The sequence below is a fragment of the Triturus cristatus genome, chromosome 5_1, assembly GCF_964204655.1.
Source record: "Triturus cristatus chromosome 5_1, aTriCri1.1, whole genome shotgun sequence".
NCBI classification, from domain to species: Eukaryota; Metazoa; Chordata; class Amphibia; order Caudata; family Salamandridae; genus Triturus; species Triturus cristatus.
This window is the reverse complement of record NC_140587.1, coordinates 213,839,233-213,860,571: the sequence shown is the minus strand read 5'-3', so window position 1 is coordinate 213,860,571 and position 21,339 is coordinate 213,839,233. Positions and strand designations below refer to the sequence as shown.

Here is a 21,339-nt window from a genome sequence, read left to right as displayed (position 1 = left end):
ATACTTTGCCTATTCTGAGTTGCCAGATGTACTCCAATGATACCCAACTTGGGGTGCACCTCGTAGCTGAGGAGAGAGCACAGGAGTGGATCCACAACTGCCAAGCAGATATTTAGCAATTTATGCTTCCAGTCAAGTTAATCGGTGCAGCAGTTTTGTTAGTGCTTTCATTATTGCTGCCATTGATGGTCTTAGGGGCATTGGATGCTTCATCTTTACTGCCATTTATGTCTCTGGTTGTGGACAAGTTTGGGATCTGTTTTGAGTCGGACCGGTCTGTTGCTAAGCGGATCCTAATGTGATGTGTAAATGTACATCTCTGAATAAGAAAAAGTAAGAAATGTTAGTCTTGGCCAAACAAGCATCTATTGGGTGAAAAACACTTTAGATATATTGTCTTCTTTTATTAACCTATGACCAAAATTGAAATGTAAACATTCTTTCAGATTAAAATGACACCCTTTCAGTTATCACATTTATTGTTGTGTACCCCATTTGCTTGTCCAATGGCTAAGTGTGTCACACAGATTATGTTTATTCTAGTTTTTTCATATAAGCAAGCTCAACCCTAAGAGTTATTGCTCCACTTAAGAACGACATCAAACTTAAAAATGCTTGTTTCTCTTTATAATGCAATACAAAACTACCTTTAAACAGAAGGAAAACTGAAACATAGGAAGAAATGTAGGGGGTGAAGGAAGACCTTGGGGAACAACTTGTAGCTTGGCACGAGCAGTCTGGCTTATCTCGGAGGCAGCGTGTAAAGCATTTGCACATAACCAACAATAATATAGTGAAAACACTACAAAAGGACACAACACCAGTTTTAGAAAAATAACCAATATTTATCTGTGCAAACAAGACGAAGACGATAAAAGACCAACAGTAATCAAAAGTATACACTTTTTAGAAATGACTTTAAAATACAGTTCCATGAAGCTGGTAGCTCCGTTCGGGGCTACCGCGGTGCAAAAAACAGAATCCAACAGTTCCGGCCAACCGCATTTGTGCAGACCGGCGCTAGTGTCAGCATACTCGTAAACAGTAACTTTGGTTCTGGCCATCTGTGTCAGTGCATGCCGGTTGTGGCAACCGTCATGATTGCGAAGTGAAGCGTAGCGGTGCACTCAAGTCGCGGTGGAGGCAACAACTCTGTGACTGTCATCCAGCGGTGTCGGTGAGACCAAGGCTGCGGTGCGGAGTTAGGCGGTGGTTGTGCTGACTGGTCACGGTGCAAGCAATGGTGCCGGTTAATGGGAGCTGGCATCGGTCTTCCCAGACTGCGGTGTGGGACGGGACATGGCAGTTCGTTGCGTGACTTTCAAGCAATGCCCGAAAACCATGGGGCAGTCACTGGTATCAAGGTCAGCGTTCAGCGTCGTCGTCGGTGAGGGCAGTGGAGCGAGGAGGTGCGGGGTGCAGTGCTCACAGGTCGCAGTGCAAGCAGCGGCTCAGTGACTCGCATGTAATAAAAGTGAAGGTTAGTGCTTGGCAAGTGGGTGCACTTGTCAAGTCGATATGGCAGGAAAAACTGCGAGCAGATACTGCAGTGGCAGGTCTGAGAACACATTGAAACGCTGCTTGTGTTGGTGGCACAATCAGTGCTGCAGGCCCACTAGCAGCATTTGATTTACAGGCTCTGGCACTCCTAGTGCACTTTACTAAGAACTTAACAGTAAATCAAATATTTCAATCATGCAAACACTAATCCATAATACAATTTCAAATCCAGGAGATCAGAAAGCAAAAAGACAGGGTTAAAACGCCAAAAGATGCCAGGTCTAACTGCATTCTAAATTAAAGATTTATTTTCTGGACACACAAGTTCTTCAACTTCCATATGTGGCTTAAAAGGAGTCTGATTTGACCAGTAATGTGCATAGTAAGCCTGTGCGCATAAGAAGTTGAGTTCAAAATCGAGAAGGTCGAAGGGTAATGTCAGTCCCCCTCCTAATTCTAGTCTGTTGCCCCGCCCTGGCTAACCGTACCATCCAGGAACTGAGGTGACTTAAACCACCATTTGGGAGGTGGGATCAGAATGTTAAGCTATAGTAATTTTGAAAGGGCCACTATTTTGGCGAGTGCTGTGTGCCCTACTAGGGGTCACTGGGAGCATAATCCAGTGGTTAATTCGATCTTCTAGACTTGATATAGCATACCAGTAATTTTTATAGATAATCAACTCTATACTACTGCTGATGCATATACCCAGGGATTTTACTCCGGTCATGACACCATGTAAGTAGGAATTCCAGTGGGCATTCCTGATAGAGGGGGTAAGAGACAAAACAACTGATGTGTTCCTGTTTCAAATTCTGGGAAAATACCCAAACTGAGCAAATTCTCTTATGGACAGTAGAGAGACCTTCTTTTTTTTTTTTTTTAAATGTTTTTATTAATGTTAGATCTGGCATCATTGACGTGGGTTTCCTCTTTATTTTTGCCTTTGCCTCCTGTGTTTTGCTAAGTGTTGAACTTCGTTTTTTGCTCCTCTAGATACTTTGGAGTCTTTGCCACTGCTGTTCAGTGCCAACGTGCAAGTGCTCCCTGTAAATTATTTGATTGGCCTATTTTATTAAGTAGTCAGTTCCTTGTACAGTGCACTGTGTGTGCCCAGGGCCTGTAAGTCAAATGCTGCTTGTGGGCTTGCAGCTCTGATTGTGCCACCCACATAAGCAGCCTGCAAATGCAACTCAGATCTGCCACTGCAGTGTCTGTGCGCAGTTTGGTACTGCCATTTCGACCTGGCAAGTGCACCCACTTGCCAGGCCCAACCTTCCCTTTTCTTACATGTTAGTCACCCCTAAGGTAGGCCCAAGGTACCCCTGTGGGCAGGGTGCAGTATATGTGAAAGGTAGGACATGCCCTGATGTGTGTGGCATGTCCTGATAGTGAAATTCTGCCAAATTTGTTTTTCACTATTGTAAGGCTATCTGTCCCCATATGACAGAATGGGGAGTTTGGTCTTAGCGTCTTATGAGTATTACTGCCCATGGGAACATGATAGGGAAATAAAGTTTGATATGCCTGAACTCAGAATGTTAAGATGCACCTTTTAGTGAGGGTGATTTTTACATTCTGGGTTTGAAAATACTACTTTTAGAAAGTAGGTATTTTCTTGCCCAACCATCTAGTGTACCTCTGCTGGTTTGTGTATTGACTGTCTCACTTTGGAGTGACAAGGGCTGGGGATGTGCATTCTGTTCAAACAGCCACTTGGGGGTTGAGGGGTTGATTTGTGTTCTGCCTTTCCAGGGTGAGTCAGGGCTGGGCTGAATAGACCTGGGCTGCATTCAGAGTAGGGGAGGAGATCTTTCACACCTGAGTGGGCCTGGTCTGCCAAGGACAATGCTGCTTGGAAGCTGCACCGGAGAGAACAGAACTGGTTCTGGCTGGGAAAAGACACACTCTGCCTCCAGAGAACAAATGATTTTGTATTATAAAAAGAGGGGCCCAGACCCAAGACTTTTAGATCACTTCTGGTAATCAAGAGGAAACTTTGCCAAGGAGAAGAGCTGGAGAAACTGACAAAGAATACTGCCCCCTGTGCTGTTTGCGATCTGGGGTTGGCTTGCAGTGGCTACTTTCTGAAAAGGAAAAGGAATTTGCTGTGTCCCCTGCTTGAGGAAAGTCTCCAAGGGCTTAAAGAAGAGCTTGCCTCCTGTTCTGAAGTCTCAGGGACACAAAGACTTCACCCCCAGCTCCCTGAGCTTCCTTGCTGGGAGTTCTGACCTGCCAAGAGGTGCCTGTAGCTGTTCTGGGCTGCTGGAGGTTGCTTTGGCTGTTGGGAGCTGGAAAAGCAACGCAACGACGAGAAGCGTGACGCATCCGTACCCATTTCCGACACATCGCCGAAGAAACCGACGCAGCGCCTGCTCGCAGCTCAAGAAATCGCTGCATGCCGCATCGAATTCACCGGCCTCTGAAGTCTGTATCACCGTATCGATTCAGACGCAAGCCCTGCTGTGCGGCTGCAAGAACCCACTCATCATTCCGGATCGTCGCATCGAGGCGCCAGGTCTGTCGCATCATTGGGGGATGCAGTAAGAAACAGACGCATCACCTCCCCCGGGGCAAGGAGCTGATGCATCACCTTCCCTGCGACCCTCTTTTTTTTTTTTTTTGTGTGCGTGCGCATCCAAGGTACTTTGTGTGTAAAGTTTTGCATCTGCAATTTGCTTTCAACTGAACTCTTTCTACCATTTGAAAGTCATATTTTTATTACTGTACTGTGGATTTTTGTCGTTTTGGTCTTGTTCTGGTTGAGATAAAGATTACGTATTTTTCTAAACTGCTGTGGTGTCCACTTGTAGTGTTTTCACTGTATTACTGAAAGTTTTAACTATTGCTTTACACACTGCCTCTGAGTTAAGCCTGTCCGCTCGTGCCAAGCTACCAAGAGGGCGAGCAGGGGTTATTTTAGAAGTGTATCCCCCTTACCAGGAAGAAGGGTCCCTACTTAGACAAAGGTACCTACCTCTGCCAACTAGAGATCCCATTTCTAACATTTAACAACTTAAATTGCAATGTGCAACAGTTATCAATGGAGCTCTCAGAGTATAACGTACATGTGCCTTAACGGCGGGGTCCCGGAGATCCAGGGTTCCTGGGGCTGGCTGCGGTCTGGTCACGGACGGGCGCAGACGGGCTTTCCTTAGGTGCGCCTTTGGCGCGTCAGCCACCATTAAGAAGGGGAAGGGGGAGGGCCGATCAGCTGAGAGGCGGAATGGGCAGAGGAGGTGGGCGGGGCTGCAGATGCAGAGCGGCGGGAGAACGAAGCGGGAGAAAGCTCAGCAGTGAGACACTTAAATAGCAAGCAGTAGAGAGACAACGATAGCGCAGCAGTCAGGAGACAATGATAAACAAAAATAAATGAAATAGCCCAAAGAGAGTAAGATTATATTCAGCGGCGGTGACTGACACGTAGGGGGCTCGAACCCTTCTCAGGAGGAGAAGTGGCTTCGGCGGCAGGGAACTTGGCGCGGAGCTGCTGGGGAGAGAATGTGTCCTCGACCAGAGTCCAAAGACTACTCAAAATAGCTGTAAATCAGTTTTTATTTTCCTTTCTCCATTTCCAAAATAGTGCTAATATGCATAACATTCAAATTATCTCTTGCTATTATTGATTTGCCCAAGGCCAAGAAGGGTTTTTGGGCTCTCCCCTGTTATATACAATGAGCTACTTAAAATGTGAGTTATGTTTTGTTATTGGCATTTATATCGCGCACGGCTACCCAAGAGTGTCCCGGTGTGGCAACCAAAAGGAGGGGAACTAGGAGTCAGCAAAGAAAGTTAAATAAAAAGCAGAGTTTTTAAACGCTTCCTAAAAAGTTTAGGATCTTGAGTGGCACGAAGGTCTAGAGGAAGGGAATTCCAGACCTTTGCTGCCTTGTAGGCCAAAGAACTGCCACCCATTCTGGTGAGGCAAAAACGTGGGATAATTGCCAGAAACTGCGCAGCTGAGCGCACCTGTCTCCGGGGTACATAAAACCGAAAACGTTTCCTGAGATAAAGCGGACCAGATCCGTACAGGGCTGCATGCGGCAGGGTAAGGGCTTTAAATTTAACTCTTTAAACCATGGAGAGCCAGTGAAGGTCGTGCAGATGTTGCTTTATGCTGGATCTCCCAGGAATGTTAAGTAGAGATCTTGCTGCAGCGTTTTGAACTACCTGCAGTCTCTTCAACTGGTACCCTGGCAGGCCAAAGTACAAAGCATTCGCGTAATCAATACGTGACCGGATCAAGACGCTGGTAACCATTTCCTTAGCTGCTCTAGGTAGGAGGGAAGACACTTCCTCTTTGATTTGAGGGTGCTGAAGCATTGCCCTGCTAACTTCTTAATCTGAGTAGAGAATCTGAGATCTTTGTTGAACCAGATCCCAAGCTTTTTGACCGGCTGACCCGCGGAGTTGGGCAGAGGATAGTCGCCCGGCCATTGTGATTGCCTAAACTGAGGAGGAAAAATCCTATACAAGAAGATTTCAGATTTATCCTCATTGCACTTAAGCTGGGCAGAAAGGAGCCATTGGAAAACTGCTGTAAGGCAGGCTCTAGCACGAGCAGGGGAGGAGTCATTTTTACCCCCATGTAAAGCGGAGCTGGGTATCATCCGCATAAGCGATGATCTTAGCCCCCAGCTCCTCCGCCAAGTAAATCAGTGGGGTGACATATATGTTGAAGAGGAGAGGGCTCAGAGTAGATCCCTGATGTACTCCTGTGGTCACACTTTGGGGAGCCGATGAGGACGGGGGCAGCCAAACTTGCTGTGATCTATCTCCCAGGAATGATTTGAACCAGTTCCAGGCTGCTCCAGAGATACTGATATCCGAGAGACCGGCCAATAGCCGAGAGTGAGGCACGGAATCAAAGACGGCAGAGAGATCTAATAAAACCAGAGCCACTCTGCCACCAGCGTCCAAACACTCTCTGATTGCTTCTGAGATTTCAACGAGGGCCACCTCTGTGCTTTAGGTAGCTCTGAACCCCGATTGAGCTGGGTGGAGCAAGCCAGACACTTCAACAAAGTTGGTGAGCTGTTCGTTAATAGCTTTCTCCCAAATTTTCGCCACGGCGAGGAGAAGAGAGATAGGGCGGTAGCTAACTGGAAGGGAAGGGTCCAAAGAAGGCTTTTTCAACAGAGGCAGGAGTTTGGCCTGCTTCCAATCTAGGGGAACTATGGCGGTCTGAACAAAGTGTTGACCTCTGGATTAACAACCTCATCAACTGAGTCTAACAACCTGGCCAAACAGGGATCTGACGGAGAGCCTAACTTCAATGATTTGAGGATAGTCAAGGATTTTTGCGGAGCAATGCGTGAAAATGCTGTCAAGGAGGGTGAAAGGGACGGGCCAGATGAAGGAGTTTCGAGGGAAGAATTCCCTACAGGAGCAATAGTACTGATCTCGAAATTCGCCTGGATCGCCTAAATCTTATCGATGCAGAAACTAGACAGTTTCTTACACCAGGCGGCCGAGGCAGGTAGAGTAATGATCTCAGCGCTGGTGTCTAGGAAGCTGTGCATGATAGAAAAAATTGCCTTGGCATTATTTTTAGAGAGAGCTATACGTTCACCATAGAACAGACTCTTGGCTTGAAGTATAGATGCATAATATACTTTCTGTGCTTTCCTTAGGGCCGCTTTGGCTAGAGGGCAATATGACAGTCTCCAGCATTGTTCTAATTTTTTACAGTGAGGTTTCTGCACTTTAAGTTAATTAGAAAACCATGGTTTAGAAGGTGAATCTCTAGATAGCCTATCCAACGTGTAGGGGGATAGATGCTCAACCGCCTGCGAGATCCAGCTAGTGAAGCTCTCCAGGCTCCGCCCAGATCCTTGGTAAAGGCTGGCCAAGACTCATCCAAAGCCAAACTAAAGGCAATGGGGTCAATTTTGTGGGAGGTTCTGCCTTGACGATGCCGATTTATATGGGTGTAAATTCTCAATGGTCCACGAAAAGTGGACCACAAAATGATCGGTCCAAGCTACTTGGAGGGGTTCTTTAACAAAGATGGGAAAGTTAGACTAATCGGGTCTTAAATATGTCCTCCGCAATGCGTGGGGGAGCTGACCCATTGGGAGAGATGGACAAGGTTCAGCAAGTTGATAAACTCCCGAGTTTCCCTCACCTCCACACAGTCCAGATTAATATTAAAACCCCCAAGAAATAGATAATGGGTGAAACGTAGAGCACGAGGAATAATGACCTCGTCCATGGCTTTCAGAAAAGCTCCTGCGGGTCCAGGCGGCCTGTAAACCAATGTGCCGCCTAGTGTAAAATGGGGTGAAATGGTAATGGAAAACTCCAACGCCTCTCCATGGCCAATACCCAGAGTCTCACCCCGGTGGAAAGTCCACAAATCCCTAAACACCACCGCTATGCCTCCACCTCTTCCTGTTTTACGATCCACGCGGGACATTTTATACCCCTCAGGGATAGCCAGTTCAATAACTGGGTTAGAAAACTGATTAAGCCAGGTCTCCCTTAAAAATAATAAATCAGGAGACTCGTCCGAAAGGAGCTCGTACATATCCTGAAAATGCCAAGCTAGCGAGTGGGTATTGATCAAGGCAGCATGGATACATTGTCCTTTCGAGGATTTCAGAGGGAAGGTAGCTGGTGCGGGTAAATCTACAGATCTGGGACACAGGCAGAAATTACAGCTCTCGCATACCGTAGATAGATTGTCCAGGACCTCCCAAGAACTAGAACACTTACAGCGTTGTGGGCAAAGCAAAAGCAACTCCGTGCGACTGTAGGTTTGAGAGGAAGCTCTGGCTTGGGAAGCAAAATAGGCAGCATGGCTGGCCCTGGCTGCTTCCGACACGCTGACGGGCGCAGACAGGCTTGCCTTAGGCACGTCTTTGGCACGAACATGCAGAACGCATATTTATAGTCAAGCCCCTAAATAACTAGAGCGCGTACTACATAAAATGGCGTCTCTAGTTGTCAACCCCAGAATATCCAGGAAGAGGAGTATAGGTCCAGCCCTCCTAAAGTGGCGAGTGCAGGTAAATACAAGCAGCAGTGCAGATTCAAATTCAAATAGCAGTTTTACATTTCACATTTCCCATTTAAAAGCGCAATAGAATAGTATAAAACCAGTTAAGAATAAAAATGATTAAAAAATGCGGGAAGTGCGGTACAAGAACTCCGTGTCATTCAACACAGTAATGGCCATAGTGGCTCTGCTCAGCAGTCGATCAAACCGATTTAAGATTACACTCTTGCTAGACTGATTTTGTGCGACTTCTGAGGTGTAGTGCATTTTATGGCACATGTATGCATGTGTGTATGCATACATTGTCATGCCTGACTCTCACTAAAGCTGTGAGCTATCCTCACAGAGGCACATACCATCACAGTCTGTGTTTGGCCTGCTGTAACCTGAATAGGCGGATTGTTTTATGCCCCCAAACCCCCCAAATGTGGTTGAAATATTATACTAATGCCCCCTCAAAAACCTAGTTGCCTAGTGGGTGAAGACAGTCAGCTGAAGGGTTTGCAACATGAGCACTTCTTGGTAGTGTTCTTGAGACTACTAGGGCTCCTTTCACAATGCCAGGTCTCCAGCGGACAAGTTGTAAGCTCAAGAGCGTGCTTGCACGTAGGTGACTACAGAATATGATGAGAAATGGGCTGGTGCTGACACTGGCCCAAACATCTGCAAAGTACCACTGGATAGTATGCTCATACCCTGCAGAATCGTATCCTGAAATGAGAGGTACTCTGATATTGCTTTGTGAACACAGCAAGTGCTTGGCAGTGAGTTCTAATGGAAGACATAACCACATTCATTATTCAAGGGTAAACCTGAGTAGAGTGTGGCCAGTACAAATTGAAAAAAAGTGATATCATTTCTAAAATGCCTTTTACGATGCTGTCAAAGAGGTTCAGAGGAACATAAATGGGGTGTTTTTGGCAAAGACAGTAAACCTACTGGCGGCGGATGGGTAAGGTGGAGAACATACAGATTCGATCATTGCTCTGCAGCAAGCAGTCTTGAAGCCAGAGACCAAGGTCAGCAATTAAATCAAGGGCACCATGTGATTATGAGTGAGGAGTTCTACTGGAACCTGAAGATGTAGATCTGAGGCAATTTGTGGTCGATTTTTAGGAAAAGAGTCATGGTATGATAAAAAATAGCACCCATTAAAGTGCTTATAGGATACCTAGTTGCAAGTTGGCAGCTAGCCATAGAATGGTAGCGCAATCAGTCTTATGTTGAAAGATAGCTCCACGTGAAATCTGATTAAAAGGTGAAATCTAATTGATGCAGTTGTACATGGACTGCCACTATTCCAAGAACTGAGCCAGACAATTTACAAAAGAGAATGGAACAGTTGGCAAAAGTCATGTTCTACAAAAAGAGGTACTACACTTAAGTTGGCACAACTGAATAGTTCTTGTGGAATAACCTCAAGTGTTAACCAAACTAGATGTGATTTGTACTTTGGAGAGCTTTGGTCAGAACAATTCTGAATGTCACTCATTGGTCCTGTGTGTACATACTCAGTCTGTTGGTGAAAGTATATGCACATGTACAAGCTTTCTTTGTGTGCATTAGTTATACTGTGAACCCTAGGACTTCTTGGACCTCCTTTCTTCTTCAGAACCAATGTCACCCTAAGTAACTGGTGCAGGGACGACATACACAGCAGTTTAAGTAATGTACTCTGATTGCCTAAAATATTTGTCTTTATTTGCCTTGGAGTAGCTTCTCCTCTAAGGGAGGGACAGAAAAGTGAATTGTTTAATTAACTCATGCATATATTTTGCCTCATAATGATGTAGTTTCCACTCTTTGCCCAACTATTGTAATTTTCAATAGTCAGTTAGGCATTGTGCTGTAAAGAAATGCATAAACCTAAGACTATGGGCATGGGTAGCCCCTCATTTGCTTGAAAGTACCTATTTTCAAATGAATGGCCACTGTAATTTATATGTATGCATTTGGCTTTACAGAACTGCCTTGCTACCTCCTGTGCGTTAAGTAACTACAGCTCGTGCAGTTCAAAATGCACAATGTAATTGCCCCTTTAGGTGGAAGGATCAAATGCTTGTGAATTGTAAGGGTTAATGCATGTCACAAGTGAATGGGCCAGAGGTTGCAACCGAAACCCTTCCTGACTGGACTCCTAGACTGAGAATGTTCTGTTAGCACAGCAGTGTAGTCTTGAGTACACTGACTGACCAAGTTCTGATAATTAAAGTTTAAATATTTAGAATTTTATACTTCCTGTACATTGCTATTTAAGTATTGACATTTTGTGCATGTGCTTATCTTCCTTCTTCAAAACTAAGAGTTATTTGGTAAATGTTTAATTATTTATCCACAGATTATATCTTGCATTTTAACTGAGCACCGGATTGTATTTTTCTCCGCTGACTGGGCTTTACTCACACTTGTCTCAGAATGCTTTATGCTGTACCTTCATCCTCTGCAGTGGCAGCATACCTATGTGCCCATATTGTCCTGCCATATGTTGGATTTCCTGATGGCCCCAACATGTTTCCTCATGGGCTGTCACCTCAGTCACTTTGATGAAGTCAGCAGGGTAAGTTCTGCTACATCTGCAGCATAGAGTATGACTACTAAGAATTTTTCTTGCTTTTTTGTGTTTGAAAGAATTTGCCCATTGTCTTCTTTGTGCAGGTACATTTCTCACACCTAATGAATTTGTGTTATAGGTAGAACCATCTAATGAAAAAGAATACCCAAAAGAAAAAGCATATTACTCTATTTTATTTGTACATGACAAGATGCAGGATTGTGAGCTCATCCGTGGTGCTGACCCTAGTACTCCATACCTGGGAGCTATTGTGTCTGAAGTCCACTGCTTATTTTACAGCATTCCTGGTGTTTGCTCCTTCTGCTGAAGGTACTGACTTCCCTTTCTTATCACTCTGGAAGTCAGTGGTCTTGTTTTCTACGAATCTATTCTGATCTTTCTGCGTTGCCCTTAATGGCGATGAAGTTGCTCTCTGTATCTGAAGCCATGTGCCCATTTTCAGTGGCCCATCCGCAATGTGGACACCCTGGTGCACCCTTGAGAGTGAGGACTGGGTGTGCCTGCACCAGACATTCACCCGCTTCCATGGAGACTGTCTCCAGCTCCATTGACCTCACCATTTAAATGAAGAGATCCAAGTCTTGTCTGGTGTTCCCCCTAGGAGAGTGACAACCTGTTGTCCTGCGACTTCCACAGAGACATTGGGTCCTTACTGGTGGACCAGTCCCTCTTCTCCGCAGACCCATGTGCCCAGCAGTACAGCCTGCTTCTATCCTGAATGTAGCCACTTGGAAAGGAGCGTTCCCACTGTCTAAACCATGTGATCTTCTGGACATTGACTTCACCAAATAAGGCTGTCCATATTACCAAGCCTGCATTCAGTAACAAAGTAGGTTGCTAACAAATCCTGAGCTTATCGTCTGTGAGCCAACAGCAAATCTCACGATACACACCTTCAGGTGCATTGGGTATAGACTGGCACTGCATTCTCAGCGCTGTCAAGGAAAGAAAGATTGTTTTTTTTGCCATCAATCCTGTTGCTACATGGTTAAATATCATTACATTTTCAAACTCATTCTGTAATCTCATGTCCGCATGATATAATTTCTTACAAGCAATCTGTCTCCTTTCCATTTAAACTCATCCAGAAGCCTTTAGCTCAACTCTTGATAAACTAAGACTGTACAGTACTTAAGCTAGTGGAATTTATCAATGGCTGGCATCCTCATTTCCCTATATAGTACTACTTTTCCAAGTTGTATCGAAGTAATTTGCATTGGAATACAAATGTACACCTCACTCATGCCAATATTTTAAGACCAATAAAAAGATGATTTTGAAAAATATGGAGAATGTAATGTCCCCATATACTAACATTGAAGTGTAGGATGTTTTAAGCGGGGGGAAGCTGAGATGAAGTGTAAGAAAGCTAAAATAATTCCACAGTGGCTAATAACCATGCCAGATAGTTTTTTCAGACCTACTTTCACTGGCATACCCACAGATTATTCAAAAAGTCTTTCTGTATTCTGAGATCTATGATGTCTTACTTAAATCATACTTTGAATGCCCAAGCAGACGCATTTGTAAACATGGACTCCAGCTGCAACACACGGACCTCAAACCTAACTTCATCTTGTATCTAACAATTGTAGAGTACAAAAACTAATGAAACAGAATAAAAATACCACCATGAGATCAGACACACAAACCCTCCTAGTATATGACCCTACCAGTTCAAAGGCAATTAAAACAAAACCCAACCTCCTTTTATTTACAACCAGTCTGGAAACATGTCAGGACACCTTCCTGATAAAACTCTCCATACACCAGTCCTCAGAAATCTAATGTGGCCACTGACTCGATGCAAACATTTTAAAAACTCCCCATTAATGTTTTGCGTGATGGGATGATTAAGATCTGAGCCAGCAACAGGACATTTCTGGCTCTAGTGAGATCTTCCACAATTAAACAGGTTATTAGTGATATCCCTAATTTTAGCTCTCTACTGCCGCCCAGCAAATAGAAATTGATTACACTCCCTACCTCCCACTACCATCTCATGTCTCTAATGAATTTTGACCAGCTTCTTCAACCCATTCCCCTCTGCCGAACATGTATTCTAACTCTATAAAATACCTGCCCTCAGCACTTATCAAGCAGTACTACTTCCCACCATGTTGTCTTCATTGTTTTCCTCCAGAGATCATGTACTGCCCGCGCTGACCACCAGTGCATTAGTCAGTTGTGACGTACCAGTAGTACTAAGCCCTTACTTTAACCCCTTCAGTGCCCCGCCCTTTCCCCGCCCTGTGCTGGGCGTTTCATTAGCGGGCGGGGTCCATGACGAGATAGTCTCGTCATGGGCACAGCGCAACCGTGCTCCATGACGAGACTATCTCGTCATGGGCACTGAAGAGGTTAAACTTGGATCTAACAAACATACACTCAGTCTACAGACCTATCCTTTATGTCCCGTATGAATTTAACTGCCACATAGTTAGCCTCATTGCAGTAATCTTCTTCCTCTGGAGCACCGAATAATCCTGAAAAATAGCTAAGGTAGGAAATGGGGAGAGGTATGCCCTTAAATTCTCCTGTGTGGATTTTTATACATGCAAAAACAACAGTTGATGGGCAGAATGCAGAACAATGTCATAGATTCACCCCAGTACAGAGATCTGGGCCTAAATCCATCGTTATTTTGCTCACCATGCCATTCCAGTTTGAACCCAGCCATATGCAAATCAGTCTTGACCCTGTGCCTCATGGGAACAGTCCAGCCCGAACTGCCAAGCCAGATCCTCCCTGGACTGGAAACAAGCATCCTAGGACCGGTTTCGGGGTTTCACCCCTCTTCAGCCAGGATAGCTTGATTCCAGTGGCATGGAGGGCACGGGACTCACGTCTGAGCATTTTTTATACATATCATTTTTATCATTTTCATGTGTAGCAGCTTGTTCCATCCCAGTCCCAGTCCCTCCTTTATTGTAGCAGTGATCATTTATCCTTTTAAAATCAACCTCACCTTCTTGATGATTAATTCTTTAATAAAGCCCTTGAACTGACACTAGCCAAAGTCAGCTGATTTCTGATTTGGAGAATTTTAAACCTGCGAGCCAATGGACCAGTTTCCACACTAGTTAAACCACCTCAACACCATGCAAACTCTTTATTTCCACCATGTTGTGGACCTCCTGCTGACACAATCTTGAAACGTCAAACACGATAGTGCAGCCATAGGTTTTCTTTCTTTTCAGTTTGCAGTGTACGGATGTGGAACAAGGGGCAAATATGCCTGTTTCTGTTGGTTTTGCATCCGCCTGCCTTTGACTAAAAGAAAAGCAGAGTGCAGGCCGAATGCCCTGCAGCACAACACTTCCTCATTTTAAGTATTGAGGAATGCACTGAATAAGAAAAACTTGTGCGCTCTATCCTTTGGCTGTGGAGCAGTGGAGCAGAATTAAAGTTATTCATTGGGTGGAAAAAAACAAGCCCAAAGCCTAACAGAGTTACTACCATGAGTTCTGTTAATCTTCTGTTAGCTCAATTAATTTATTTTATTTAATAAAAATATATATAACAGCAGAGTTCTTTTAAGAAACTCAACTGGGCTTTGGTCTTTTTGTCACAAGTGGAGGAACCCTAATTCCGCTTTTCAGGAAAACAAGGTGAATTTAGCCTGCTGTAGAATTTGTCAAGTAATTTCTCCCAACTTCACTGCCTATGCAGGAACAGAGTTGATTGAAATGCTGTTACGCAAGAGTCTGAGCCTATCTCATTCTGCTTCATCTGACCTACAAACTCTGGGTCCCATTATTCTGCGTTTTTAAGAGTAAACAAATCGGGGGATACTCTGACTCTATTTGCACTTCATGTCAATGGACTTTCACTCTTCCATGATGTACACCGATTCAGGCAGACAAGAGGCCATATCCTAGGCCTTCGCGACAACTATAATATCATTTAGTCTGGTGTTTCTTAGAAGCTCATTGCCATTCTTGAAAAATAACTGAACCAAGCAGCTGGAAGGTGTTTTTGCAGCCATCAGCAAGGCCACATGAAACCACCCTTAAAGCACACAATTGGATTCCAGTAGGTGCTAGGATCATTCTTAAAATTTCTATGTATATTCATAAGGCATACTGATGCAAAGGGCCAGTATACCTGCCGAAAATGATACTTGGAGGTTGTTTTAGTCGCATGCACTTGCAAGTCATCCTCATTTTACCGAGGTCAAACTGAAAAGTCATTCATAGACGTTTTGTCATTTTTAGGTCAAGCCTAGTGGCAGCGCGCTTGCGCTGCTCGCTCTGCGAGGCGTGTTGTAATAGAATATGCAGTGGAAGCCCTGCCCACTCCCTGCCCACATTTGTCATTGGCTTGTGTTGTGTCATTGTTGTTCTTAAATGCTGGCTTCTGATTTGTAAATAGGCTTGTCTGTCCTCCCTTGGTACTGCCTTATCTGCATTTGTTATATCCCAAAACAACTGGACCTTTTACATGGTCTGCATTATAAGTGGGTGAGCACTATTTTGTTTATTGACACTGATGGGGACAACGGCGCCTGGTTTTTTTTGTATTTGCATACTGAGCGCGGCGCGCGCTTTAGGGACACTGTGCTTAGTTTAAATTTTATTTTTAAATCTTTGATTTTGAGCGCGGCACCTGATTCAGAGACACCGCACTCTTTGACTGTTCTCCTCTTAGCTTGCAAAGAGTACTTCTTTTGGTGTCCACCCAAAATGAGACTACAGATCATGTTTCCACTTACAGATCAGTTGCAAGGTTTAGCACAGAAGAATGCTTTAGGTCTTTACTTGACTACTACATTTTCCGTCCTGTGCTTGCAAAAGGAGGATGATGAAAGACTTGGCTCTGGATTTGTTAATATCTCTTCTTTTTAATCTTTTTTTTAGTTGTAAAAATTCCCATTGCTCTTGCCACCTCCTCCTTGAATTTATGAAATGCTTTTTACGTCTGCCTTGAAATTGGGTTTAAAGGATGGGATTTTTGTCAATGTTTAATAATTAAGGTATTTAAGTTGATCTCAAACATTCTTGCCTGGCAATCCATACATAATATGTAATCATTTAGATTAAAAAATAAATTTAATTGGTGATTAAAGTAAATAAAGCAGCTAGCCATATATTGTGTGGATGCGTGTGCATGTATATGTTTGTGTATGCATGATTATATTTGCATATACATCATGTTCACAGGTGCTTGCATGTGTCTATGCATGTGTTTCTATGTGTGAGCATGCACATTTGTGTGTGTGCATACTTATGTGTATTACATGTATGTTTTGCTAAAGGCTTCTGAGATTATCAACCTATTTTGTTCAGATATAAAATGTTTGAAGGATTCTGAAACTAATTGTTTTCATTTTTTAAGGAAGCTGAAGACTTAATTTTGATAAATATTGATGATGGCACAATGTATTCAACAGCCGGTGAAAATAGTATTGAAATTCCAAGTATCCCTTGTGATGCAGCTGACCCATTTGTACGAAGGTAATCAAGCACACGGTTTTCCATAAACATTTTTTTATTTATTGTGTCCGCTGGATGAAGTATAACCAAAAATATTTGCAGAACTGTGTCTAGTGGGGTTGGTTATGGTTGTGGCGGGGACGTCTCACAGAGGAAGAGATTGTGACTTTTCTACACATAGAATCTAAAAGTTAATTTCTATTAGGCGTCTGTTACTTAAGTAGCGCCCTCTTGTAGGGCTCTAAAATATCTTTCTCCTAGATGCAGACTATGCCTAAGTAATGCTTGATATAGTGTATTGTATCCTTCTTGGCCGAAACTCCATTGATTGCTCATCAATCAATGGCTTGCACTAAATATTTCAGCAGCTGAATAATTGTGCATGCTTATACAATATCTGATTTAATGTCATAAAAGAAAGAATTGACCAACAAAGCACATACTGAGATCAAAGTATTAATTGTTAATATTGCACTTCTTTCTCATCCAAGATCAATCAATCAAGGGTTTGTAAAGCACCTCACCTGTTTTAGGGTCTGTTCTGCTTGGGTTTTCGGATCAGATAGAACCCGCTCATCAGAGCCTCACTAACCCAGCCAGAACGTTACCCCCTCCCCCTCCCTAGGGCCTATTTACAATAGGTAACCACATATATCTACCACCTAAGGACAGGGAATTCCTACTCATACATACCAAGACCTCTTATAATCGGCGGCCTCGCGATCCCATACGGATCCAGACCTCTCTGCCCATACGACAGTATCACAAGTGGCGGCCTCGCGATCCCATACGGATTCAGAACTCTCTACCCAGACGGCAGTCTCAGCACAAGTGGCGGCCTCGCGATCCCATACGAATCCAGACCTCTCTACCCAGACGGCAGTCTCAGCACAAGTGGCGGCCTCGCAATCCCATACGAATCCAGACCTCTCTACCCAGACGGCAGTCTCTGCACAAGTGGCGGCCTCGCGATCCCATACGAATCCAGACCTCTCTACCCAGACGGCAGTCTCAGCACAAGTGGCGGCCTCGCGATCCCATACGAATCCAGACCTCTCTACCCAGACGGCAGTCTCAGCACAAGTGGCGGCCTCGCGATCCCATACGAATCCAGACCTCTCTACCCAGACGGCAGTCTCAGCACAATCGGCGGCCTCGTGATCCCATACGGATCCAGACCTCTCTACCCAGACGGCAGTCTCAGCCCAAGTGGCGGCCTCGCGATCCCATACGAATCCAGACCTCTCTACCCAGACGGCAGTCTCAGCACAAGTGGCGGCCTCGCGATCCCATACGAATCCAGACCTCTCTACCCAGACGGCAGTCTCAGCACAAGTGGCGGCCTCGCGATCCCATACGGATCCAGACCTCTCTACCCAGACGGCAGTCTCAGCACAAGTGGCGGCCTCGCGATCCCATACGAATCCAGACCTCTCTACCCAGACGGCAGTCTCAGCACAAGTGGCGGCCTCGCGATCCCATACGAATCCAGACCTCTCTACCCAGACGGCAGTCTCAGCACAAGTGGCGGCCTCGCGATCCCATACAAATCCAGACCTCTCTACCCAGACGGCAGTCTCAGCACAAGTGGCGGCCTCGCGATCCCATACGAATCCAGACCTCTCTACCCAGACGGCAGTCTCAGCACAAGTGGCGGCCTCGCGATCCCATACGAATCCAGACCTCTCTACCCAGACGGAAGTCTCAGCACAATCGGCGGCCTCGCGATCCCATACGGATCCAGACCTCTCTACCCAGACGACAGTTCATACGACAGTTCATCCTATGATCACCATAACATACAAAAAGGGAATCAGTCTCACTATTCATCAGATCACACAAGGACTGCCAGTTCGAGCATAGCCTGTTCTCCGGTTCGAGGGGCTCCTCTCTCCCTTATTCAGTTACCACTTACCTGATCAGGGTTAACATCTGTTCATGTAGCCGCAGCTGACTAGAAGAATAGGCTACCCTCTCATACAAGAACACGCAGCACATGTTGGTTCACTACAAACTGGGTACTTTATTACTCATTACATACGCAATCACATAACATTACAATATAACACATAACCTGCAAAGAAAAGTGAAAGATTAAGTTGTGCACTCTAATAAGAAAGGGTCGACATCACCTTAGTAGTGTGTAGCCTGCACTCAGTGGTCATCTAGGTTCCCTTCTCGTCTGTGCCTCGGCTCGCCTGGAAGTCACACCTCCGCAGTCACGGATACACGTCTGCACCACTATGCGCTGTTCCCTTCACCCTTCTCTGAGTCACTGGGACCTCTTCCTTATCGGCTACTCTCTCCTCTCTGGCTATTCTGCTAGGAGAGTATCTGTCTCTCGGTTTTTCTCCGCCTCCAAGATGGCGTCTGTCTTCCCTGGAATAAGTAGTAGCTTTACTGCTAACGGCTAGATGCCGCCTACGGACTAAACATGTAACTGCCTCAGACTTTCACTAATATAGAGGTGCGTTTCCTCATGGAAAATTCCGGCCCGTAACCTGCCGCCCACCAAATTCTTGTACCTCCCCGTACCAAGGACACGTTCCCAGCCGGCCGGCCTGATGTAGTGTCTTCGGCATGAAGAAAAATACAATCCTTCGATAAGGGCCGGCCTGAACCGGTTCTCTCCAAGCGAATAACACCTCATAACTAAAACATTACATTTGACCTAGAAGCATCCCAAGCTGCCGGAGCAGAAAGAAAGATGGCGTCTCTCCCGTTTGAGGCCTACCAGGCCTGAATTCAGCACGGCTCCATGAAATACCCTCACTACAGGACAGGTTATCCCTAATACGAACGAATCTATCCCCTAGGCTATGTGTGCAAGCCCTGATCCATGGGGAAGAGCACAGGATCATGTCGAAGTGCCTAGTAAATAGGCTCCATTCACTACTCTAACCCTTAGACTTGAATGGTAAGAGACTGAAGTCACATTCAATCACCTTTCCTCACAAGAAGGCCGGGAAAATCGAGCAGAACATTTCACCCTTGACTTCAGTCTATTATACATCCATTAAACAGAACTAATATCTGTGGAAGAATAATATGAAACAAAACTAACTGATCTATGTCTAGTACCAGGTGGGCAGAATTGAAGTAGTGAAGGAATACACTGAATAAAGCAACAGATAGAAATCAAAATGCCGATAGTAACCAGAATACCTCCTAATATCTGACGTAACATATGCAAATCAGGTAACCAATTAAAGAGCCAGTCAAACCAGCCCTGGTCAATGTGTTTTCTAACTTCTTCTGTCAAGTCATGTAGTTTATCAATGTGAGCTTGAATGGATTTTGTATGATCAGACAAGTTAAAACAACAAAGACCCTCAAAATCAGAACAATCGTGTCCATGTTTAAGCAAAAGATAATCAATGGCCGCTCGATTTTGCAAGATAGCTCTACGTTCACCCTGGGCGTCTAATAGCATGTCAGACAGGACTGTAGAAGTATGATTAATGGATTTTACCATCCAGCAGGCCATTTTCCCAATAGATTTGGCATTATAAACTGCCAAAGCAGGAACACCAACAATTGAAATAGCCAGGCTAAGGTATTCAGACTTGGAATATAAATGCAAATATGAGTCACAATCCTCCTGTAACCTCACTGTATCTCGAATCACACGAGAGTTGGCATTCGGATGTGATGAAAACATTAACAAGCTCAGTCTAGTAATGGCACAAGGGCCTCCAGAAATATTTGCGGGGATATATGGCCAGGAAGTATTACCACATGAGAAAAGCCATCCGGCAGGTAGTAACATCGTGCGATAATGACTGGGGGTAACTACCAAACTCTTGCAAGTCATGTTATTCTGAACAGAAGTACATGTTTTCGGTGTCCTTTGAAGGCACAAAGTTCGTTCATGAGCGGTGAATGAAGTGGCACCTTTCAATCTTAAACGCATACATTCAGAAATCGCACTAGGATCACAAGTAAGGAAAAAACACAAATCACCCTGTGTGATATTATAGGTAACTATTTGGGACTGGATGGGGGGGTATCGGGTCTGACAGTACAGTACACAAGGGGCAATACTCATGGGTAGCAAAATCGCCCAGAAGAACATTGGGGCGAGCATTCGATATATTGAAAATATGAGTCAAAGTCTCCAATGAAGCAGGGACAGCAACTAAACAAGTCGCTAGAATGTCAGTCACCGATCTCATCGGTGTCCAGCAGAAATGAGGGGCTTTAGTCACTCGTTTGGCTAACGTAGTCCAAAAGTTCGACGACGAATCCCACGCAGCGAAGGAACGCGACACTCGGGTTCTCAACTCAGCCCGGGTTGATGGGATCCCTCCTCTCTCGTCGTACCAGCCCAAAAGGAGTCCAACGCCGACACATCCTGCAGCAACAATCCAAAGAATGATCTGAAAGAGAATCAAATACAGGCATTATTCATTCTCGTAAGTAACATTTGTCAGCCGGGACTGCTTCCCAGCTATCTTTCCCTGGTCTCATAACTAAAATGGTGTTGTCTTGACCGGTTGCAATGACCTCTGCTTGTTCAGGGGGATTCTTAGGCGACTGCACCCAAACTCTGGCCCCAGGATTATCTGTGGAGCCAAAACCTTTCTGGCCTCGTACAGTTAGCAACGTTGGGGCTGTGCCTTTTGTGATCTCACCACTGAAAACAGGCATTATTAGCAATTGAGCCACTCGGTCAGTTTGATGTATCAGTAAGTCAACCTCACTGCTATTCAGCAGGAGCACCTTAATCTCTCCCTGATAATCACTGTCAATGATTCCTCCAAGCACCTGAACGCCTTTTACAGCCAGCCCCGATCTAGGGGCGATTAATCCGAAATTCCCAGTTGGTATAT

General features: G+C 44.9%; 1 protein-coding gene across 2 annotated transcripts in view; it reads left to right on the top strand.

The window, feature by feature from the left end:
• DENND3 (DENN domain containing 3) overlaps positions 1 to 21,339 on the top strand; it is a 757,020-nt gene that overhangs the window by 295,729 nt on the left and 439,952 nt on the right. For both annotated transcript variants that reach the window (XM_085604830.1, XM_085604832.1), the window contains exons 7-8: positions 10,839 to 11,057; positions 16,410 to 16,528. In XM_085604830.1, coding sequence (XP_085460956.1) covers positions 10,839 to 11,057; positions 16,410 to 16,528 — 338 coding nt within the window. The remainder of the gene's footprint in view (positions 1 to 10,838; positions 11,058 to 16,409; positions 16,529 to 21,339) is intronic.